Below are 22,532 nucleotides of genomic sequence, written 5' to 3' on the forward strand. Positions count from 1 at the left end.
CAATAATGTTTTTGTAAATTTTGCAATTAACCTTAAATCAGATGAATAAATGCTTTAGAAGTATTTTAATGGTTAGTTCATGTTAACTAATGTATAGTAGTTAACTAATGTTAACAAATGAGACCTTAATGGAATGTGTTAAACATCAGACACATTAAAGTAACGACGTTAATTTGATTCTTATCTAATGACATTCAAAAATAATACATAAATAAATAAATATCATGCAATATTTAAAAAAATACTAGTGTAAGCGCTAGATGGCGCGCCTATGCAACAAATGGGTCTCTTGCTTCAGCGTTCCTCGTTCAGCGCATGCGCAGCGCCGTTCTTTGTTGTCACGGTCCAAATTTATCCCGGAATAAGGGCAGCACGCATGTGCCATGAACCCGGATGTATCAGGACTTGTTTGAATAAAGAACAAAAGCATCGGGCTGAAAATGTATGATCGAGATTGTTATTAGAAAGTAAGGGAATCTGGTTCCAGTCGGGGTAAAGTACCAGCCTTCGTTTTAGATGATTGATTACAGCAAATCACACGTTGGAGTTTTACTGTTTTAATGCATTTGCTTTTAGTCATATAAACGCGGCACCATACCAATGCGTGAACATACTTGCAGCAGTCTATAAACATACCACTGTAGCTTTAGTTGTAGTGCTGCAATGCATTTGATTCACGTCTATGGTAAAAAGTACGAACGCGGCAGCAACTGGTCCGAGCCAGAGGTGCTGGAGCTGCTGCAGATCTGGTCAGACGTGCCGGTCCAAACCGAGCTAGTGACCTGCCTCCGAAACCAGCATGTGTTCAACCGAATCGCCAGCACTCTGCGGCAGAAGGGCATCAATCGGACCGGGGATCAATGCAGGGAGAAGATCAAAAAGTTGAAGCTGGAGTACAAGCAGAAGACTTTGAGATCCGCGAGGTATTACGAGCTGATGGAAAGGGCGCAGAGCAACCGATCCGCCGCAACCTCCGGTTCGACTTTGCCTTTATGGGGCGGGACGGTACCAAACCAGGCAACCGGAATGCAGGGGTCAGAGGCGCCGGGTCACCCGCCCAGAGCAGGTGAAATTCTGGAGATCAAGACGGAGGTGATGAGCTCGGATGATGAAGCGGTGGGCCCGCCTGAGATGCTCTATGAGTTCGGACCTGTTGATGAGGATGATGAAGCAGGCGCTGCTGAACACAAACATGCGGGTCCAAACACAGAGGAGAACACTGAGATGGACGGAGAGCAGGGAAACACGCATGTCATCTGTTCCCCATCAGGTATCCTGAACACTCTGTTGATATGGATGAATGGATAAACAGATTTGGATGTGTAAATACTGATACACATCACAGTGCAACAGAAACCAAACATCATCTGCATGATGTACTACACAATATACACATATTCCACTATAAAGACGCTTGTTGCATAGATAGATAGATCAGTGTGTATAAATGCATATTTCTCAATAATTTAGATTTTTGGGAGGCAAGTAGTTCAGATTTTTCTTCGCCCTGTCAGCATTTTCACTGGCCCCACCACAATTTTATAAAAATTAATTTTCACATATGTATATAAACATATATACACAGTGAGGAAAATAAGTATTTGAACACCCTGCTATTTTGCAAGTTCTCCCACTTAGAAATCATGGAGGGGTCTGAAATTGTCATCGAGGTGCATGTCCACTGTGAGAGACATAATCTAAAAAAAAATCCAGAAATCACAATGTATGATTTTTAACTATTTATTTGTATGATACAGCTGCAAATAAGTATTTGAACACCTGAGAAAATCAATGTTAATATTTGGTACAGTAGCCTTTGTTTGCAATTACAGAGGTCAAACGTTTCCTGTAGTTTTTCACCAGGTTTGCACACACTGCAGGAGGGATTTTGGCCCACCTCCACACAGATCTTCTCTAGATCAGTCAGGTTTCTGGCCTGTCGCTGAGAAACACGGAGTTTGAGCTCCTCCAAAGATTCTCTATTGGGTTTAGGTCTGAGACTGGCTAGGCCACGCCAGAACCTTGATATGCTTCTTACAGAGCCACTCCTTGGTTATCCTGGCTGTGTGCTTCGGGTCATTGTCATGTTGGAAGACCCAGCCTCGACCCATCTTCAATGCTCTAACTGAGGGAAGGAGGTTGTTCCCCAAAATCTCGCAATACATGGCCCCGGTCATCCTCTCCTTAATACAGTGCAGTCGCCTGTCCCATGTGCAGAAAAACACCCCAAAGATGATGCTACCACCCCATGCTTCACAGTAGGGATGGTGTTCTTGGATGGTACTCATCATTCTTCTTCCTCCAAACACGTTTAGTGGAATTATGACCAAAAGTTCTATTTTGGTCTCATCTGACCACATGACTTTCTCCCATGACTCCTCTGGATCATCCAAATGGTCATTGGCAAACTTAAGTCGGCCTGGACATGTGCTGGTTTAAGCAGGGGAACCTTCCGTGCCATGCATGATTTCAAACCATGACGCCTTAGTGTATTACCAACAGTAACCTTGGAAACGGTGGTCCCAGCTCTTTTCAGGTCATTGACCAGCTCCTCCCGTAGTTCTGGGCTGATTTCTCACCTTTCTTAGGATCATTGAGACCCCACGAGGTGAGATCTTGCATGGAGCCCCAGTCCGAGGGAGATTGACAGTCATGTTTAGCTTCTTCCATTTTCTAATGATTGCTCCAACAGTGGACCTTTTTCACCAAGCTGCTTGGCAATTTCCCGTAGCCCTTTCCAGCCTTGTGGAGGTGTACAATTTTGTCTCTAGTGTCTTTGGACAACTCTTTGGTCTTGGCCATGTTAGTAGTTGGATTCTTACTGATTGTATGGGGTGGACAGGTGTCTTTATGCAGCTAACGACCTCAAACAGGTTCATCTAATTTAGGATAATAAATGGAGTGGAGGTGGACATTTTAAAGGCAGACTAACAGGTCTTTTAGGGTCAGAATTCTAGCTGATAGACAGGTGTTCAAATACTTATTTGCAGCTGTATCATACAAATAAATAGTTAAAAAATCATACATTGTGATTTCTGGATTTTTTTTTTTAGATTATGTCTCTCACAGTGGACATGCACCTACGATGACAATTTCAGACCCCTCCATGATTTCTAAGTGGGAGAACTTGCAAAATAGCAGGGTGTTCAAATACTTATTTTCCTCACTGTAATTAAAAAGTTTGGGGTTGGTAAGATTTTTTTTTAAATGTTTTTGAAATACTTTTTTTTTTTTTTTTCGCTCAACAAGGATGCATTTATTTGATCAAAAATACAATACAATTATGAAATATTATTACAACTTATAAAAACTGTTTCTATTTTAATGGATATTAAAAATGTAATTTATTCCTGTGATGCAAAGCTGAATTTTCAGCATCATTACTCCAGTCTTCAGTGTCACAGGATCCCATCAGAAATCATTCTAATATGCTGATGCTTAAGAACATTTCTTATTGAAAACAGTTGCTTTGTGGAAACCGTGATACTTTTTTTTTTTTCAGAATATTACAAAAATCAGAAGCACATAATTTATTTGAAATACAAGACTTTTTTAAAATTATAAATGTTTTACTGTCAGTTCAGTTTAGTGCATCCTTGCTAAATAAAAGTATACATTTCTTTAAAAAAAAAAAAAACTTACTGACCACAAAGTAATTAGTGTATAATTTATTTATACATTTTTGCATTTGGCTGGCATGTTTATTATTAATTAATTTTTTGTGCATTTCATTTGTATATGCATGAAACCCATTACCTTGCTGTGCCAGTTGACCTTGAGGAACTCTTTATAATATTTTCATCACAACAATGTGCACAAAATAGCATCATAGTGATGTAACGTCAAAATTACATTGAACTATGAGCCTAACCTACCAGTTTTAGCTGATATTATCCATATTTATTTAGATGGTCTGTGCAGTTTAACAGTGGACAGGCATTATTGCAGTATTTATGCCAAACCCTTTGTTGTGTCTCTGCTGTTGGCAGTAATTTTCCATTCAGTGGCTTACTTTCATCACCGCAGATGTTCTTGACAGCACTGGCATGTTATCATACCAACTGTCGCTTTAATAAAATGTTGAGATAATTGTTTAGTTAATTTTAAATTACGTTTTTATTTGGTCTTTTATCTCTGATTGACTGATTTAATGTTTAATATCTGATATCACACCACAGATTGCAGTGACCAGAACATGACCGGCTCCTCCGGTGCGGGTGTATCCCCGGCAACAGCTCCCATTGTGATGAGAGACGGAGGTAGCCATGGCGACCAAGAAGGGGGTTCCGGATCGTTCCATCAGAGGAAGCGTCGGCGAGTGGGACGTGGGGGCGATGGGGTGTTATCGAATGCCTTGGCTGGATATCTAAGCTGGCAGCAGACAGCAGAAGAGCGTTTCCTGGCTCTGGAGGAGGCCCGGATGCGACAGGAGGCGCGGGCCGAGGAGCGGAGGGAGCAGCAGGAGGAGAGACGAGCGAAGCAGGAGAGAGATCATGAGTTTCGTCTCATGTCCATGTTGACCAAAGTCCTGAGTTCATCACGTGGGACGGAAGACCCAAGTGCCTCCACCAGCAGGGAAACACTCCCGGTGCCTAGCACCTCACAAACCTTGTTCCCCTATTTGTTACCCAGCAGTGCCAAAGCTGTACCCAGCATGCTTTGGGGTGACCAGACAGCCCAGTACAGCCCGTACCTGTCCCGCCGTGGCAATAGCATGCGGCTGCACCAGGGAATCCTGCAGGAAGGCTACAATCAGTATCGCGCCAACGAGCACGACGAGAATTCAAACCCTCATGTTAGTGTGCCTGGAAACAGTACTGCTTTATTATTATTAATTATTGCAGATGTTGCTGTTGTTTTTGAATTTGGTATACAGTGGGTATACACTGCAGTAAGATGTCTTTTTTCAATCATTTGATCATTTCTGCATGAATTGTAGTGTACTTTGGTCTGGATATGGAAAAATATGTGACCAGTTATATACTTTTATATACCTTCACTACTTGTTAGTGTATATATATATTTTTAAGAAATAATTTAATCTAGCAAGGACACTTTAAATTGATTGCATGTGACAGAAAATAAATAAATGCTGCTCTTTTTGGTTTTGTGTTCTTCGAAGAATCTAAAATAAAAATATATTAATCGTTTTCACAAAAATATCAATTAACAACTGTTTTCAACATCATAATAAATGTTTCTTGAGCAGCAAATAAGCATGTTAGAATTATTTCTGAAGGGTCATGTGACACTAAAGGCTGGAATAATGATGCTGAAAATTCAGCTTTACCATTACAGGAATAAATAACATTTTAAAATGTCTTTAAATAAGGTTATTATAAATTGTAATATATTATTTCAAAATTATTATTATTATTATTTTTACTGTAAGGAAATACAGCCTTGGTGAGCGTAAGAGGCTATCAAAAATAAAAATGACTGACCCCAAACTTTTGAACTTTAGTGTAGGTATATACAAGTAAAAAATGTATCATTTGTTTTTCCAAATCAAGAAAAATGTCTACTGCATGTTTTATGCAGAAATGAACAAATGACTGATTAGAGGAGGGGGAGGAGGGGGTATACTTTACAGTTAAAGTGTAACTGTTCCTGGCCTTTTTTTTTTTTTTTTTTCAATTTTAATAATCTCTTTTCCTTAATTCATTTTAATCATCTTGCAGCGTGACAAATTCATGTTCCTTTTTAAATCATTTTAATCATTTATATCTAAAACAATATTCAAGTTTAAATCAAGATTAATATAATCTCAAAAAGACTGTTAACATTTTACATTCAAATTTTTTCTGATATTAAAGACAAACCAAGTCTTGGTTTTACAGGCACTGCTTTGGTTACTGCAGAGGCCACAAGTCTCTTGGGACTTCATAAACAAATCTGTGTATTTTGCTCATTTTAATACAATTTTTGTGTTTATCTAGCTTCTGCTGTGTGGTAATTTGCTGTGGTTTTTAATGTTATTTATTTCAGGGAATTATAAACTTAGGAACCAGTGAAAACAAGCTGTGCTTTGACCTCCTGCAGAAAAGAGTAAGAGATGTGATTTACTTGTTTAGCATTCATTAACAGAGATCCTTTTTCATTAGCGATGATTTTCGCCTGGTGGGCAATAAAATTGAGAGAGAGAAAAAATCCCATTAAAATATATATCACACTATCACAGAGTCTTGGGGAATGTGCTCTTTTGGCCAGTGAGCAACCACACAAAACACCCTATAGCAACTGAATTAAAACAAGCTAAATGCCATTCAGAACACCTTAGAAACTACATACCAATGTCCTAGCAACCATCTACAAGTTTTGCACAGACAAGCACCACTCACATTGTCTTCAGAAGAATATTTTAGTGTTGTTACAACAAGAAAGCTTTGTTATTGTTGTTATTGAGCCTGGATATTACACGTTACAATCATTGTTGATTGATTTTTGGTATCTCCAACAGCTGATGCGACCTGACATGGTTCACATCGAACCTGCTTTCTTACAATACCCCGACTGGAAAGGCCACAGTTTGTAAGCCATCATTTTTCTTTAACTTCTTTTAACTGTGTTTGTTTTTCTGTAAAATCTATAATTAATTTGACTCACAACATTTGTGTCAAATCCCATGCTCAGCTTTCATTTCACAGTATTGATGTTCTTTTCCCCAAAGCCTTCGAGAGGAAGTTGCTAAGTTCCTGTCAGACTACTGCCATTCTCCCAAACCGCTGAAACCAGAGAACGTGAGCGTTTTTCTGCTTTTTCTACATCAGTGTTATATTATTTTATGATATTATTTCTGTTAGTCTTCCTCTTTCTGTTAAAAGAGAAATTCAGACCACGTGCTTATTTTTTTGGTTCTTTCGCAGGTCGTTGTTATGAACGGTTGTGGGTCTCTGTTCTCCGCTTTGGCAGCTACGCTCTGTGACCCAGAAGGTATCAGGCCATCTGGTCACCACAGAATATGTCTGGTCTTATGTCTAATTTTGTTGGGGTTGTAACGATTTTTTCATATTCTCACCAAGGCTGCATTTATTTGATCAAAAATACAGGGAAAAGGGTAATAATGTGAGTTATTATTACAATTTAAAAGAGCTGTTTTCCATTTTCATGTATTTTAAGATGTAAATTAGTCCTTTGATGCAAAACTGAATTTTCAGCATCATTACTCCAGTCTTCAGTGTCCTATGATCCTTCAGAAATCATTCTAATATGATGATTTGGTACACTGATTGTTTGTTTTTTTTACTACCCATTACATCCAAAATTTACTGAAAGCCTTGGATATGGATACTAAATTTATAAATCTATTACAACCTTTTTATGAATTGAGAAAATATGTATTTTTTTATTATACAATCAAACTGTTTTTTGATAATGGTGCAAAATTAAACCGTAAGTGGCCATACTTGTCTTGAAATGTTACTGTGTGTGTTTTACAGATGCCATTCTCATCCCGTCACCCTTCTATGGTGTGATAACGGAGGATGTGGGCTTGTACAGCAGTGTTATACTACACCATGTGCCACTTTACAGTCAGGTGGTTGGCGAAAGTCCAGTCGTAATATTTCATAATGTAACATTGGCATGTTATAGTGGTTTTCTGCTGTTTTATTTTTGTTTCTTGTAGCTATACATCTTATATTTCTGTTTGTTTTTGTGTTGTGTTGGTACAGCCCACAGGAAGTGATGTCAGACCGTTCCAGCTAACTGTTGAGAAATTGGAGAACTCTCTTAAAGAGGCCAAAAAAGAGGTTATTATTATTTTTTTACTTAAACATACAGTGTACACACTTGAAACTCACATTGTATGACTCTCTTAAAATCTTACTCTTTTTATATAGGGATTGAACATCAAAGCCCTTATTCTTTTAAACCCCCACAATCCACTGGGAGAAGTGTACTCGTCTGAAGAGATGATCAGCTTTCTAGAGTTTGCCAAAATGTGAGTTTAAACTGTTTCTTACAAGCACTGAACCAAAGCCAAGTTTCATTCAGATCTTTAATATCTGGAAGCCAGTGAAATTTTATTAGTATATTAATGGCATGTTATTACAAAACCCACATAACTTTGTTTAATGTAACACAACAGATGGTTTTAAGAATGTTTATGCTGCTCTTTTTCCATATAATAAAAACATTTATTGATCAGAGTATCATAAAAGTATCAAAAATCACATTTGCAGAGCTTCAGAGCTTGGCACCACCCTATTTGTTGTATGGAAAACGGCGTTCTTCAAAAAAGTTTTAGAACAGCATGATGAGTAAATGATGAAAAACTTTCTGGTTGCCAAAATTATGGGTCTGTGATCGCACTTCGTTTTCCAAATGTTTTCACATGCTTCATTAAGTTGCACGCTATTGACGAGAAATTACATTTGTGTTCACGAATGTCATTTGAATTTTAATTTCTGCCCTCAGCGGCACTAATTTATTCATTCTTTCTCTCTCATTTGCTCTAGGCACAAGCTTCATGTGATCGTGGATGAGATTTACATGCTCTCCGTGTTCAACGAGACAGACACGTTTCGCAGTGTTCTCAGCTTGGATGGGTGAGAGACATGCACATAAACTCTCTCTCTCTTTCTCTTATTTTTGTGCTTTTTTATTTCTAATTTACTTAGTTTTCTGCTTAATGAACTAATATGCCCTGAGCTGAAATTGAAATGTACTTCATTAGGTGTCAAGGAAAATTTAATCTTGTGTTTAATGAATTCTGGTCAAACCCCTTAAAAGTGTGTTTTGCCCAGAATTGACAATTTGTTGACAGAATTAAAATTTTTAGCTAAAGTATTATTTTAATCTTTATTGTGATGTCAGAAAGGGCTCTTTTTGCTCGGGGTATCAATATCAATTATTGCTATATACTTTTTTTCAATAATGGTGATATGATTTTTTTTTTTTAACACATTTCCGATATTTCAGTATACATTACCAGTATTTACCATACATTGATTTATTTGTGGCGGCCCGCTACAATATGAACACTGACCGCCACAGATAGATTTTCCAAAAAGCTTTGACAGTTTGACTTAATTGAATAAACATGAGTACTACACGTTTCATAATCAAAATGCGTTGCGGGTGTTTTATATGAATGTATCTTTGAAGGGAACCAACTGTCTTCAGAAAAGTTTCAATGTTATTTTCATTTAACTGATAAAGTAGTGTTTATGAGCAGAGCACTTTGTGTACAGCCGTTACTGGGGAAACCGATGTTTCTGCCGCTCCAAAAGCACCTCCTGCTGGCAGAATAAATTTGCATTTTCAATAAGCGCATCTCCAGCAACATCGCTTTTTTCTGTTTTCAACTCTGAGCACTTTTCATATTCTTTATCCTGGCTGAAGCACTTTTGTTTCAATCTAAAACAATACTCAGCCTACATGTATCTTATAGTTTAAAGGTAAATATATTAATATTAATAAGGTGAGTTTTTTGGATTTGTGTTTATTTGAAGGTGTATGAAGGCTAAATACAAATAAAAGGTGAACATTAATTTGTGTGTACCATTTTTATTTCAAAAATATTATAATGGTTTTATAGGAGGAGGTTTTATAGATTCGGCAAATTCATTTTTTAGAGGTTTGTGGTACATATACATCCATTGTGGGTGTTCTTGGCAGTTTTTCTGAGGCTTTTTAAATAAATAAAATGCTGTTTATTTCTATATCGGAAATATATATCGTATTGACCAAAATTAAGAAATATATCATCGTATAAATTTTGGCCATATCGTTGCTTGTACTACTAATCATCACACATTTTTCCACAGGTTGCCAGATCCCCAAAGAACTCACATTATGTGGGGCGTCAGTAAGGTATGTCACTATTTCAACTGTGGGAAAAGCATTTCCTCAGATTCTTGGCATTGCTTTATTGCATTCAAATGTTGTTGTGTACACGTATAGGACTTCGCTATGGCAGGAATGCGAGTTGGCATGGTCTACTCTGAGAATAGAGATTTGGTTCAGGCCCTGGATCAGCTGGGCTGCTTCCACGGAGTCCCAGGACCCACACAGTACCAGATGGCTCAGCTTCTCAGAGACAGAGGTACACATTTTCTCCCTGGCTTTGTCAATGTTTTGTCTGGTTTTTACTCTTATGGCTGATTCACAATTCACATACATATCATCCTGTCTAGTATGTAAAATTAGTGTTGCTGTGTCCCAAATCATACTGTCAAAAGGATGGTATACTGTTTCTGGTTGTTTTTTCCCCCCCATGCTTTTATGGACTTACTACTACTGGCCTGGCATGCATAACACAGCATTTTTAGTCATTTTTGCAGCTCCGTGTGAATGGGGATCATTTGACAACAATGTTGTGTCTGTGCGTAAAACTTTTCAAAATGCAAATAAAAAAAATTTTTTTGGACATTGTTATCATGTAAATGTACCCTTAACCTTTTGCACTATACGCATTTTTAAAATACTACAGTTTTGGTGTACTGGCTTGATTCATACTTACTTGTAGGTGCACAGTGTGTTTTGTAATTGTGATAAATTAGGACTGATTGCACCGTAAAAGTATCATAAAAATGGTCTCTATGACTATATTTGAAGCTGTACAATTGCTTTAAATGATAAATAGACCAAAGTTTAAGTCATTTAAGTCATGCACAATTTATCCTTCGCAGGGATTTTGATTGACAGGCGATTTGACCAATCATAACGCCGAATCTGCCATTTTTATCCGACAAACAAACCTGGCAGAAATTGGTCTTGAAAAATGGCGTGTAGTGACGTCTACCTTCTGATGTTCATTCATGTTATAACTAGTAAAGATGAAGAGATGATTGCTTCACATTCAGCGATCTGTCACAACACATTAAAGAGCCACAAAAAAAAGTTTTTTTTGAATTTCTTAATAATGAAAACATTTGAAAGCTGAGACTTTGTTTCATACCTAAAGTAACCGGCTCTGTCTTGTTTGTCGGCGTGTTGTCAGTTTTCTCTTTGCTCCAAGATATTTTTTGTCACTGCGTGAGAACATGATTTGTATTTTGAGTCACTGAGTTAAACTCAAATACAGTAACAGTCTATTTCATGAATAGATCATTTAGATTGATTCATTCACAACAGCACTCAACTGAGGGATATTTCTTGCTGTTTCCAGACTGGCTGAACAGCAAGTTCCTTCCAGAAAACAGACACAGGCTAAGAGAGGCACATGGCTTCATGACAGAAGAGCTGAAGAAACTGGACATACCTTTCCTGCACAGGAGTGCAGGTTTCTTCATCTGGGCAGACTTGAGCAAAGTGAGCACCTTCAGAACAAATTTCTCCATCCAAACTTTTGAAATCAGTCAAGTTCAGCTGATTTCTGTATGATGTCTTGGTGTTTGTGTAGTATCTGAATGAGAAGACGTTTGCGGAGGAGCTGTCTCTGTGGAGGTGTTTCCTCAAGCACAAGGTTCTGCTGAGCTGCGGTCAGGCCTTCAGCTGTGTGTCTCCAGGCTGGTTCAGAATCATCTTCACTGATCAACTGCAAAAACTAAAGCTAGGTCTGTCTATGGCTCTCATTTCCATTTCAGTTCCTGTCTTCTTGTAGTATCTCCTATGGAGTGGGATAAGATGTGATTGGCATTTATTCCTTTCACGTCCTTGTTTTTCAGGTGTGCAGAGGATTAAAAATGCATTAGAAGAACTTCAGGGCTCTTCAGTGCTTGAGACACAGCGGACAACAAGTGACGGACAGGATGACAGCCATGGGACAGCGAGGAGGGAAGACACTAAGAAAATATATGGGTGCAAAGACCTGACACTCAAGACTTCAAGCGCTCAAACCAGACTTGACACAGTACACATTAAGACAGAGCCCATCTCATTGGCTGATGAGAACTTTGCAGTTCTTAACGGCCAATCCGACATGCGCGCAGAGAGTCTGGACTCTCTGATTGGTACTCTGCGACAGCAGATCCACACGTCTGATTGGCTGGAGAAGCACAAGCCTGAGCTAGCTGCTGGACAGGACCCAACACAATTGGATGTTTTCACAGACCTGCTCGAAAAAGCCAGGAAATAGAGTAACAGTTGATAGAAACAAGTTTGTGCAACGCAACTGTCAAATACATTTTTTTATGAAAGATACTTTCACCTTATGTACAGTTTAAAGGCAAACTCTGCTAATTGCAGAAACAACACAGTGGCGATCCCTGCAATTAGGGATTGAAACAATTATGGAGAGTCACCACAGCAGTATATGAAAATGTTGTTATTGTTGGATGTTTTTGTACTTTAATTATTACCCTGGCCGTCACAGTAATTGGAGACTGCCCCTTTAATTGCACTCGTATCAAATTCTAAGCATCCAATCTATTGTCTTTGAGTTGATTTAAAGGGGTCTTATTGAGAGGAATCAGTTTCTTTTAAAATTAGAATTTTGTATAATGGAAATATATTATATCTTTCAGAACCTAAAATTTGCTTCTCCTTGCAATTTCCTGCAAAAAAAAAAAAGCATTTTATTCTTAAAATTAGTTTTTAAATTAGACTTTTCAGTAAAAAATCTTTAAAAAAAAAAACAAGATGGATTTGCTTAAGAAACTGCATGATATATCTTTAATACAAGTATTTTTTATTTGATAGTGCAGCAAGACAAAATGCTATTCAAGAGTCTACGACAAGTCTTCATATCTTATGAAGTGTTGTTTCTCAAGTAAATTGATCTAGTTTTAAGTCTTTTTAGATTTTACTTAAAAGACTAATTAAATACTCATTAAGAAGCATTTTTTGCAGTGTTTCTAACCGTGTGTAGTGCCTACAACGCTGCACGTCCTTCCAAAGGATCCCACCATTAGAAACGAGAGGCAGATGTTCATTTTGAACAAGATCCCTGATCATTTCAGTCAGATCTTAACAGTTTGAGTGGCAGAAATCAGTTTCAGCTTTGAAAAGAGACTTTTATTGAAGAATAACTTTATTGACCACCCGTGTGTAAATGCAAAGTCCTGGTGCTTGTTTTTATATGAAAGTCTTGAAGGCAAAGCACCAGACAGACCTTTTAATATTTCAGAGAGAGTGTAAAATGTTTTTTTTTTTTTTTTTTCTGTAAATGACTGTTTTTGGCACACAAAAAAAATTATAGAAAATTACTAACATTACACTGTAAACCTCAGGGGAAAAATTATGTATGATATGACCCCTCTAAATTGATTTTAAATAATTTTAAGATTTTGTTGGGGGAAAAAAGGTTTTAATTGACTTGGCTGTCAGTTTCAGGATAAAAGTGGATGTTTTTATTTACTTTTTGACACATCTTATCTTTACAAGATGAATTTGTTCCAAAAATGCCTTTTTTGACACCATGGTTGCTTATCAGTTTTCAGCTTCCAAGGAGAATGCCTTGTTTCAGATCTTCATTGGTGTTAAATGGTTTAAGGGCTCCTGACTGAACGAATGAATAAATTGTCAATTAAAATGTTTTATGCTGAATTATATTTTCATTGTGTTATGTTGCTCCTTTACAATGACCTGAGATCAGATGCCGCAGTCTCGCTTGTATTGGTGAGAGTACGGCAAAACTGACCTGAGGTCTGTGGCAGAAAGTGAGTGACAGGAAATAACTATGTTCATGGGTTTCCTGTGAGCCCACCTTAATGGAGAATAGAGAGTGGTTCTTTCCTGTGCCGTTTAGTCGTTGCCATGACGACACAGCAACCCTCCTAATGTATTACCACAGTTACTGTGGTTCAGGTTGTGTCACTTGCTACTAAAAGCAGCAAAATGGTTACACACACACACAAAGTGGTGGCCAAAATTATTAGAACACTAGTATTTTCACCAGCTAAAAATTTCTATCTTTTGCTGTAGTGTCAGTATTTCCAAAATTCATTTTGTCATTAATTGTAATAATCCAGTGAGATTTTTGTTCTCCTAGAGATGCTTCAAGAAACCTACCTGTAAAGCTACAGTACTGTTAAAAGTTAAGCACTTGTGTAAAAATGCTGTCAAAAATAGATTTTCTTTATCAATTCTCACTTCTATTAACTAAATTAAATCAACATTTGGTGTAAGCATCCTTTGTGTTTAAAGTAGTGTTTGCCCTAGGTGCACTTGTGCATAGTTTTTCAGAAAGCTTTGCAGGGAGGTTTCTTGATGCATCTTGGAGACGTTGCCAGTTCTTCTGGATTTAGTCTGTCTCAGTTTGTTCAGTTTCTTCATGTCATTCCAGACAGACGATGACAATGAGATCAGATCTCTGTGTGGAGCACTGGTTGTCAGACTCCTTGTGCAAACAAAAATCTCATTGGATTATTACAATTAATGGCAAAATTAATGTTTGGAAATGTAAACTGACACACTACAGCAAAAGATAGAAATAGATAACCATTTTTTTTTTTAAAGTGAAAATACTAGTGTTCTAATATTTTTGGCAACCGCGCGCGCGCACACACACACACACACACACACACACACACACACAGAGTGCCGTGAAAATATTTTTGCCCCCTTCCTGATTTTTTTATTATTATTATTATTATTATTTAATGTTTTGCATGTCACACTTAAAAGATTCAGATCAAACTAATTTTAATAATACACAAAGATAACCCGAGTAAATACAAAATGCAGTTTTGAAATAATGATTTAATTTATTAAGGGAAAAAAGCTGGCCAAACCTGCCTGGAACTACATGAGAAAGTAATTCTCATCGGCTCGTTCTCATCTTTTCTCTCTCTCCTTATTTCTGTTAATTATGTTGCTCTGCATCTGTTTTTCTTCAAAGCACCAACTTGCCTAATGTTGGTTTGATTGCTTGCGTTAGATGAGAAAAATAGTTTTGCCTACCTGATGTTGTAGATTAATGCAGGTGGAGTTCGGGTCGCGACTCGCGGTCTTTATGTCAAACGGTTCTGGTCTGGTACAGAAATAAATTAGTGCTGCTGTCGGATAACGGGTCGGGTGTTCTGTTAAGTACTGCTGGTGAACGTTTACCAAACAGGACCCGTGCAGGACTCTGCTCTGCGTCAGATAACCCCATGTGCGTGATGCGCCATTTACAGGTATTTCCATAAACTGTCACATTCATACTTTCCACCAAGAGGTGAGAACGATTTTTTATTTTTGTTTATTTTATTTCAAGTTAGTTTTCCAATAACTGTTGGTTTCGTTTTAGTTTTTCAAATATTTTGACACTTATTTCAGTTTATGAAATTGTTTTCATCAATCGTTTTCGTTCACGAAAATAACCTTGGTGAGGCCTTCAGTTCTTAAAGCCCCCTTCAGACTACACGTTTTTTTTGTTTTTTTTTTGTCGTTTATGACAGTCGCTGTGTCAGATTATGACTATAAAATCTTGTCGTGTGGTGAACAAGAAACATTTCTAGAAGATGCTACCCGATCATTCATCGCATGCCGTCATTAACGACGTGCGCGAGGTTTTCGGACAAGACGCGCTAGGAGCACAAACAAACAATGGCTAGCAAACAGCGTGTTCCACAGATGTGATGGAACTTGTCATGCAAGACGAAAAAAAAAAAACAGGGGAAAAAAAGAAAAAAGTTAAACATGCTAGTCTTTCTGTGTTGACGTCCTGAAGTGTCGACACACTACACGAGATGAAACGATTGAATCGTGCGTCCCGACGCCCATTGTCGTTTACAAATCCACAGGACACCCTACTTCAAGCAGATCGTTGCAAAATCGGGCTAATATCGTGTACTCTGAAAGGGGCTTTAGATGTTGTTCTGGGTTCTTTTATGACCTCCTGGATGAGTCGTCTTTGTGCTCTTGGAGTAATTTTGGTAGGCCGGCCACTCCTGGGAAGGTTCACCACTGTTCCAAGTTTTCTCCATTTGTGGATAATAATGGCTCTGACTATGGTTCACTGGAGTCTCAAAGCCTTAGAAATGACTTTAAAACCCTTTCCAGATTGATACATGTCAACTATTTTGTTTCTCATCTGTTCTTGAATTTCTTTAGATCACGGGCATGACGTGTTGCTCTTTAAGCATGCTTCATTTTGTCAGACAGGTTCTATTTAAGTGATTTCTTGATTCAACAAGTCTGGCAGTAATCAGGCCTGGGTTTGGCTATAGTGATATTTAACTTGGCTTTCTAAAATAATGTGTTTAATCAGTTCTTTCATGATTTAACAGGAGGGGGCACTTAATTTTTCACGTAGGGCCGGGTAGGTTTGGACACAGCTTTTTTTCCCTTAATAAATGAAATCATCATTTAAAAACTGCATTTTGTATTTACTTGCATTATCTTTGTGTAATATTAACATTTGTTTGATGATCTGAATCAGCAAAGTGTGATAAATATGAAAAAAAAAAAAAAAAAACAGGAAGGGAGCAAAAACCTTTTCACAGCACTGTGTGTATATGCATGTGTGTGTGTAGGTGTATGCATACATATGTTTATAAAAAAAATATTATTATACTTTTGATTTATTGTTTTGTATTTGTTTTTGTTTTTTTCTCCAGTATTGGACATTTGATGAAATTCAGCCCACAGACTCCTTTGAGCACAGTAAAGTGATTTATAAAATATCATTTTCACTTTCCAAACCACACTGACTCACTGAAAACACTCGCAGGGTTTCTGGGGGAATTTAAGCACTCAGTGTATGTGTGTATGTTTATGAGAGGGGGAGTTTCCATTGCGAGTGGGTCTCCACTGTGGGTAGAGGGAAATCTTTACAGTGTCGTATCACAGCATTGTGAGGGGGAAGTGAGAAACACGCGGCTGTACATCGTCATAAAACACTCTTGTTTCTGTCTCTCTGATTCATTTGATATTTGAACGTGATCAGGTACTGTCTGCGTGGAATCAAAGTCCGTGTCATTTGAACACATTTTAAAGATTTAAGCCATTCAAGGTAAGCAAACCTAACAATGATTACCTAATTTTCATCTGAAATTACCAACTGTAATGTTTTAAGTTTAATTTCCAGCTAAACTGGCAACTTTGTTATGTTATTGTTATGTCTAACCATTCACTTTTCTCAACAGAGCGATGCAAGGACCAGAACTGGTCGACTCGAGGAGTCGTTTTCGATTTATTGAATCTTGTCTCGGCTTGATGGGCTGTTTGTGTATCAGCTATGCGATCTGGTCACCTCGGTGGCTGGATGACCAGGGTCTGTGGACCTCAGGGAATGAGACCAGACTGGACGACAGCTGGACCACTGAAGACATTGCTAAAGGTGTGTGATGTGTGTCTGCTTTTCTCATATATCTTAGGGGATAAAAGCTATTTGTCATCGCTAAGTGTCATTCAAACTGTTTGGTTAAAAATTAGAATAATATACTATATTATATTTTGTTATTTTAATTACTATAAAAATTATTGTATTTCACATTTCAGGTATTTAAAAGTTTTGTTTTTGGAGTATTAAAATATATAGCCAGAGGGTCTGATGGGAACTGAAAGCATTAGAGCATATTGTGGCATTTTTGCAGGTTTTGACCTGCTGAGAAGCACAGACCAGTCGCATGAGAGGGAATCTGTGAACGTCTCCTGAATTTCCAACGTTGGCGTAAAGTAATGATATGGTTTTGTGTTGGAGGGGTTTCTACGCTTCGGTGGGCTGCAGCAGACAGGCTATGACACGCTGGACTTGCATTTCTAGCATGTTTTATTAGTTGTAGCCTGTCTGGTTTTCCCCTCAGTTTAGTTCTTCCTCATAACAAGACAAATGAAGAATGATATAAATAGTGAAGGATGAAGTAATGACTGATCACAATAATTTCATGATGACATTTTGTTCTTCAAGAGAACTCAAACTGAAATTTCTTGTCATGGTTTTATGCTGGACATTCTTAAAGGGACAGTTCACAGAAAAAAATGAAAATGGTGCGTCATTCCCTCATGTTGTTCCAAACCTGTATGCTTTTCTTTGTTCTTTGGAACACCATAGAAGATATATATATATTAATTTATGTATTTTAGGGTTTCTAAAGACAAATATATATATATATATATATATATATATATATTTTTTTGTCTTTAGAAACCCTAATATATATATATATATATATATATATATATATATATATATATATATATATATATATATATATATATATATATAAATATTTGGAAAACACACACACACATGTCATGGACTGTGATTAATCATGATTAATCGCAAATTTAAAATAGTAGGATTTACCTGTAAATATGTTGAAAAAGAAATGCATGACAAACTACCTTTCACACTTCCGCCAGGTATGAGACATACTCCTTATTATTCTTTTGTTTTTATTCAGCCATTATCAGCCTTTAAACTGGCAATAAAACGTTTACCAAGCCACATCGCTTCAATCCCGGTATACATTTACCCAACTATTATCAAAAGTATTTCTAAATAAATACAACAAAACATATCTTGCGACCGTACGTGAAGTATTATAACAAAATGCATTATGAAGAAGAATTGGACCTGTTCTGCAGCTGCATTAGAGCTAACATTAGCATCATGCTTCATAAGACAATTTATGAGATTAATAGTACACTTTTCCTCAGAACTCACTTCAAACCATTATCTTATATAATCTATAGTGGCTGTTGTCATGTTTATTTCTGCTGTGTAAAAGCCTTAACACGTATGCTCTGGCTGAAACTCACGTTGTTTGTGATGCTACAACCGCCTCTCCGTTCTTAAGTTGCCAGGTATACATTCCAAGTGTAATACACATTAGTAAAAGGATCTATTTTTATTTGTCTATATACACTTTGAGCGGCCGCGGTACATTAAAAAAGTAGCCCAAAAAACTGCAGCCCACGGCTCTGTAATTTTTCCCACGACTGTATTTTCAAAATAGTCCACTTGTGCCGTTACCCTGGCAACACTGGTGCTGCACCCTCATCACACAATGATAGATGACCTTCCGGCGCTGTGATGAAGGGCAGAAGTTGGGGTCAAACCTTATCAAACGATTAATCTGCGTTAAAAAAATATTAACGCGTTAAATTTTTTTGATTAATCGAATGCGTTAACGTTGACACCCCTAACGCCCGTTTCACCCCGCAAGCATGAGCCGCTCACGCTCAATTAAAGTGACAGCACACTTTTGATGGACAAAATAAATATGATTTCACACAAAACGTGCTAAAAATGCACAGAATAAGCATGTCTATTGTGTTTTAAGACGAATTGGAGTATGTCAGGAAAGAAAATGAACAATCAAAAATATGTAGGCTATATCCGGAGCAGGGTTAGCACCGCATTTGTGGTGTAAACCCCGCATTGCGGTGCTAAGTTTGTTCAGTGTGAAACGGAGCGGAGTTTGCTTGTTGCTGCTGGACGCTCGGCAACAGACAGCCAATCAGAAATTGAGCAGCGAGGCTCATGTCACTTCAGTAACAGGAAACGCGCGTCCTGTAAACTGCAGCTGGTGAGAAGATAATATCAAAAGAATGGAAAGCTTGTGAACTGGAGTGAATAGGAGACGGTATTTTTCTTACTGTACAAGTAAACAATAACGTTATTCTCTCCACACTTAAAAGAAATTCAAATAAATATTCACATACTTCGCTTCTTGTTTTCTTTCTTTTGTACTTTTGTCTTTGTTTTCTTGCCTTTGTGCGTTATGAGGCCATTCATGAGGCCTAAAAACGCGTTTAAAACGCTAAGCGCGCCGCTTTCTCCTTCTTTCCAAAGCGCTGTAGCTCGCGCTCCCATGGCGTCTGCCGTTGCTAAGCAACCATGACCTGCGCTCTTCACGAAGACGCAGAAGTTGAGAAATGGAGATTATGGGTAAAAGTATATATTATAAAGTATATATTATTAAAACAAACAAACAAAAAAAAAAAAAAAAACAGTATAAACGGCACTTTCTATATTTGAGTATGACTGAAACAACATGATAGGAGCTGTTTTTGTTGTTTACCATTTACAGGCGAATCCCCAAGACTTCAAAACTTTCAAATTTATAACTGACCAACTTCTAAAAACAAATGTATAGTTGTCTTTGTAAAGAAATATCGCGTTGGAGCCGCTGTTGTGACGCTGAACAAACGCTTCCAGTGTGAATACTCTGGCGAGTCTGCAGCTCGCGCTTGCGGTGTGAAACGGGCGTTATATATAATTAAAAAAAAAAAATTTAATTAATTTTTTTCATATATAAATAAATGTTATTTAATAAAGAATTATATATATATATATATATATATATATATATATATATATATATAATTCTTGTTAATTTTGGGGGTTTCGCTCCAAGGAGCATGTTATACTGTATCGCATTCATCAATATTAAAGGTGTTTCTGTCCCTGTCTAGTTTCCACAGCTCTGGAGGCTGAGAGAGTGTTTGCAGTGGTGGCTTTCCTGATGTCTGTGAGCTCTGGACTGCTGTGTCTCATGTTTGCCCTCTGCTGGACGTCTCAAACGGTGCGTTCCTACTCCAACACTCGCTCGCTGCTGATGGCAGGCCAGGCGCTCGACCCGACCACCCTGCTGCTGTTCACACTAGTACCTACAGGTCAGTACCTCGCTATTTAGCTTTCCTTAGCCAAGTAACATGCACATGTTTTAACCTTCTCCATTTTATTTTTCTCCACAGGTTTTTTCTTTTTTCTCATCTGGGCGCTTTTTACCCATCAACATATTGGTGAGATCAGGGATGATGTTAGTCGACTCGGCCCGTCCTACTGGCTGGGAGTGGTGGGTTGGGCTTTGCTATTGGCCGTGCTGCCTGTGGTCTTCCTGGCAGAGAAGTTTGTGGTTCCCGACATCCTGCCGGAGTTAAAAAAGGCTGCCGAAATGTGGTGGAAGGCTCCGGAGGTTGCACACGCGCGATCGTTTAGTGAGGGTTGCCATCGTTCACAGCATAAGTCTCATGCTGACTTCAGGAGGTATTTGTCAGTGCCTTGAACGAGAGGAAGGAGGTAGAAACAAAATACATGAAAGAAGAGACTCTGGTCTCGCTGGTCTTCTAGCCAAATATATGAGCTGAGCATATGCCTCACAACAGGGTCAAGGACCTGGATGAGAAACCTGTAACTGCTCTCTGTGATGTGGGACACAAAGCTACAGGTTATAAGGTTCAGTGCTGGCTTTGACAGTGGCTTCACAGCTATATTTGGATGAGGATGTCCAAAAATGTGGTTAATGGACTATCAGAGTTCACTATCTAAGTATGAAACACAAAGCTGAAAGGATCTTGAAGTTGCGGATAGGCTATTTCTCTATAACTTTTTATATAGTCGTTGTCTGCAGTTGTTATTGTGTGAATTATACAGTGACTTTCAGGGATGTCGACTAGCATTTTAAATATGCTACATTTTTAACTAAACAAACAAACACTAAAATAGTTTATATCTGATTGGTAAATATATAATAAAATTACTAATAATGGCAATGGGAAGTGCTTAAGTAAAATTTTTCAAGAAATTAAAATATACGATTTTTAAAGTTATTGAAACATTAAAAAAAAAAAAAAAACAGTTTGAAACACTTGTTCTTGTATGTAAAAATGATTAACTTCTAAGATCCACTTGTTCTTTCCCCTAATTCCCACTGCCAAAAGTGGTGATCATTTAATTCCAGATTGTTCTGCTTGTTCTCAGTTTTGCAGACAATTCTGATTCAGATAGTCACAGAGCACTTTTATACTGCTAACACTTAGTGTAATAGGGACTTCCAGGTGCTAATGCAGAATTCAGCACTACTAGATGGTGCTGCAGTTGTTGTTGTTTTTTTTTTTGTAATGTGCAAACAGTGCTCTCTACTGGCAACAGTGCAAAAAGCATCATGGTCTGTCTATCGTGTACTTTTAGTTATTTAACTATACTTTTTGTACTGTTTTAAACCAATAAATGAAATGGTTTTCATATAAAGTTGAGTCCATATCTATCTATCTATCTATCTATAGATCTGAGACCATATTGGAGGAATGTTTTTAAAATTATTTGTATTTTTTTATTTTTTCATTTTAATTAACTTTCAGTAATTGTGTTGTTTTCTCATTTTTACTAAATATATAATAATAAATATTTGATATTTATGTAAAATATTATTTTTATTTACTTAAGTTTCTGTTTTAGTATTTTTATTTTATTTTTTTAAGTTTGCCATGGATGGCAGCATTTCTATTTTTAATTTCCATGTTTTTCCATCTAATATTTATATTTTATTTTAAATTACTCAAAATGTTTTTTAAAATACTTTTAGTCTGGTTTTATTTAACAGCATTGTATTTGAGTAATATATAAAGTTTAAAGGTTTTGGAGTAAAAAAAATATAAAATAAATATTAATTTGGCACTATGTCTAGGTTTTTAAAGAAGTACACAAATTTGTGAACTTAATGTGAATTTAAAAAAAAAATAGACAAATACACATTAGAAACATTTTCACTAGTGTTCTCAGACTTTTGGAACTCACTGTGTGCAGACCATTAAAATTATACAGGAAAACATCAGTAGTGTTCTGAGACTGAGGTCATGCCCTCTATCATTATGTTCTTCATTATCATGGAGACAAAATATGAGACTGAGAGCTTTCTGAACCTGTATTTACATTCTGATCCCACCCAAGATGAGATGAATGAACTGGCTGTGTTAATTGTGCATTAATCAGG

At 37.3% G+C, this 22,532-nt stretch overlaps 2 protein-coding genes across 5 annotated transcripts; both read left to right on the top strand.

The window, feature by feature from the left end:
* Positions 1–319: 319 nt before the first annotated feature.
* Positions 320–13,436, top strand: accs (1-aminocyclopropane-1-carboxylate synthase homolog (Arabidopsis)(non-functional)). The gene is made up of 15 exons (XM_058766927.1): positions 320–1,270; positions 4,179–4,795; positions 5,989–6,048; positions 6,461–6,531; positions 6,671–6,740; positions 6,867–6,933; positions 7,440–7,537; positions 7,674–7,751; positions 7,842–7,942; positions 8,460–8,549; positions 9,771–9,816; positions 9,907–10,048; positions 11,114–11,256; positions 11,348–11,501; positions 11,613–13,436. The coding sequence occupies exons 1-15, from the start codon at positions 664–666 to the stop codon at positions 12,020–12,022; spliced, it is 2,754 nt and encodes a 917-aa protein (XP_058622910.1). The 5' UTR covers positions 320–663; the 3' UTR covers positions 12,023–13,436.
* Positions 13,437–14,744: 1,308 nt separating this feature from the next.
* On the top strand, positions 14,745–21,838 carry si:ch211-256a21.4 (uncharacterized). 4 transcript variants are annotated; one of them, XM_058766933.1, is made up of 7 exons: positions 14,745–15,002; positions 16,098–16,129; positions 16,428–16,473; positions 16,757–16,822; positions 16,956–17,149; positions 20,233–20,433; positions 20,515–21,838. In XM_058766933.1, exons 5-7 carry the CDS (start codon positions 16,960–16,962, stop codon positions 20,823–20,825), a joined length of 702 nt encoding a protein of 233 aa, XP_058622916.1. In that variant the 5' UTR covers positions 14,745–15,002; positions 16,098–16,129; positions 16,428–16,473; positions 16,757–16,822; positions 16,956–16,959; the 3' UTR covers positions 20,826–21,838. The 4 variants fall into 4 exon arrangements, with proteins under 4 accessions (XP_058622916.1, XP_058622915.1, XP_058622918.1 ...); XM_058766932.1 differs by lacking the exon at positions 16,098–16,129; XM_058766935.1 differs by lacking the exons at positions 16,098–16,129; positions 16,428–16,473.
* Positions 21,839–22,532: the final 694 nt, after the last annotated feature.

This window comes from Onychostoma macrolepis, chromosome 25, assembly GCF_012432095.1.
Source record: "Onychostoma macrolepis isolate SWU-2019 chromosome 25, ASM1243209v1, whole genome shotgun sequence".
Classification (NCBI taxonomy): Eukaryota; Metazoa; Chordata; class Actinopteri; order Cypriniformes; family Cyprinidae; genus Onychostoma; species Onychostoma macrolepis.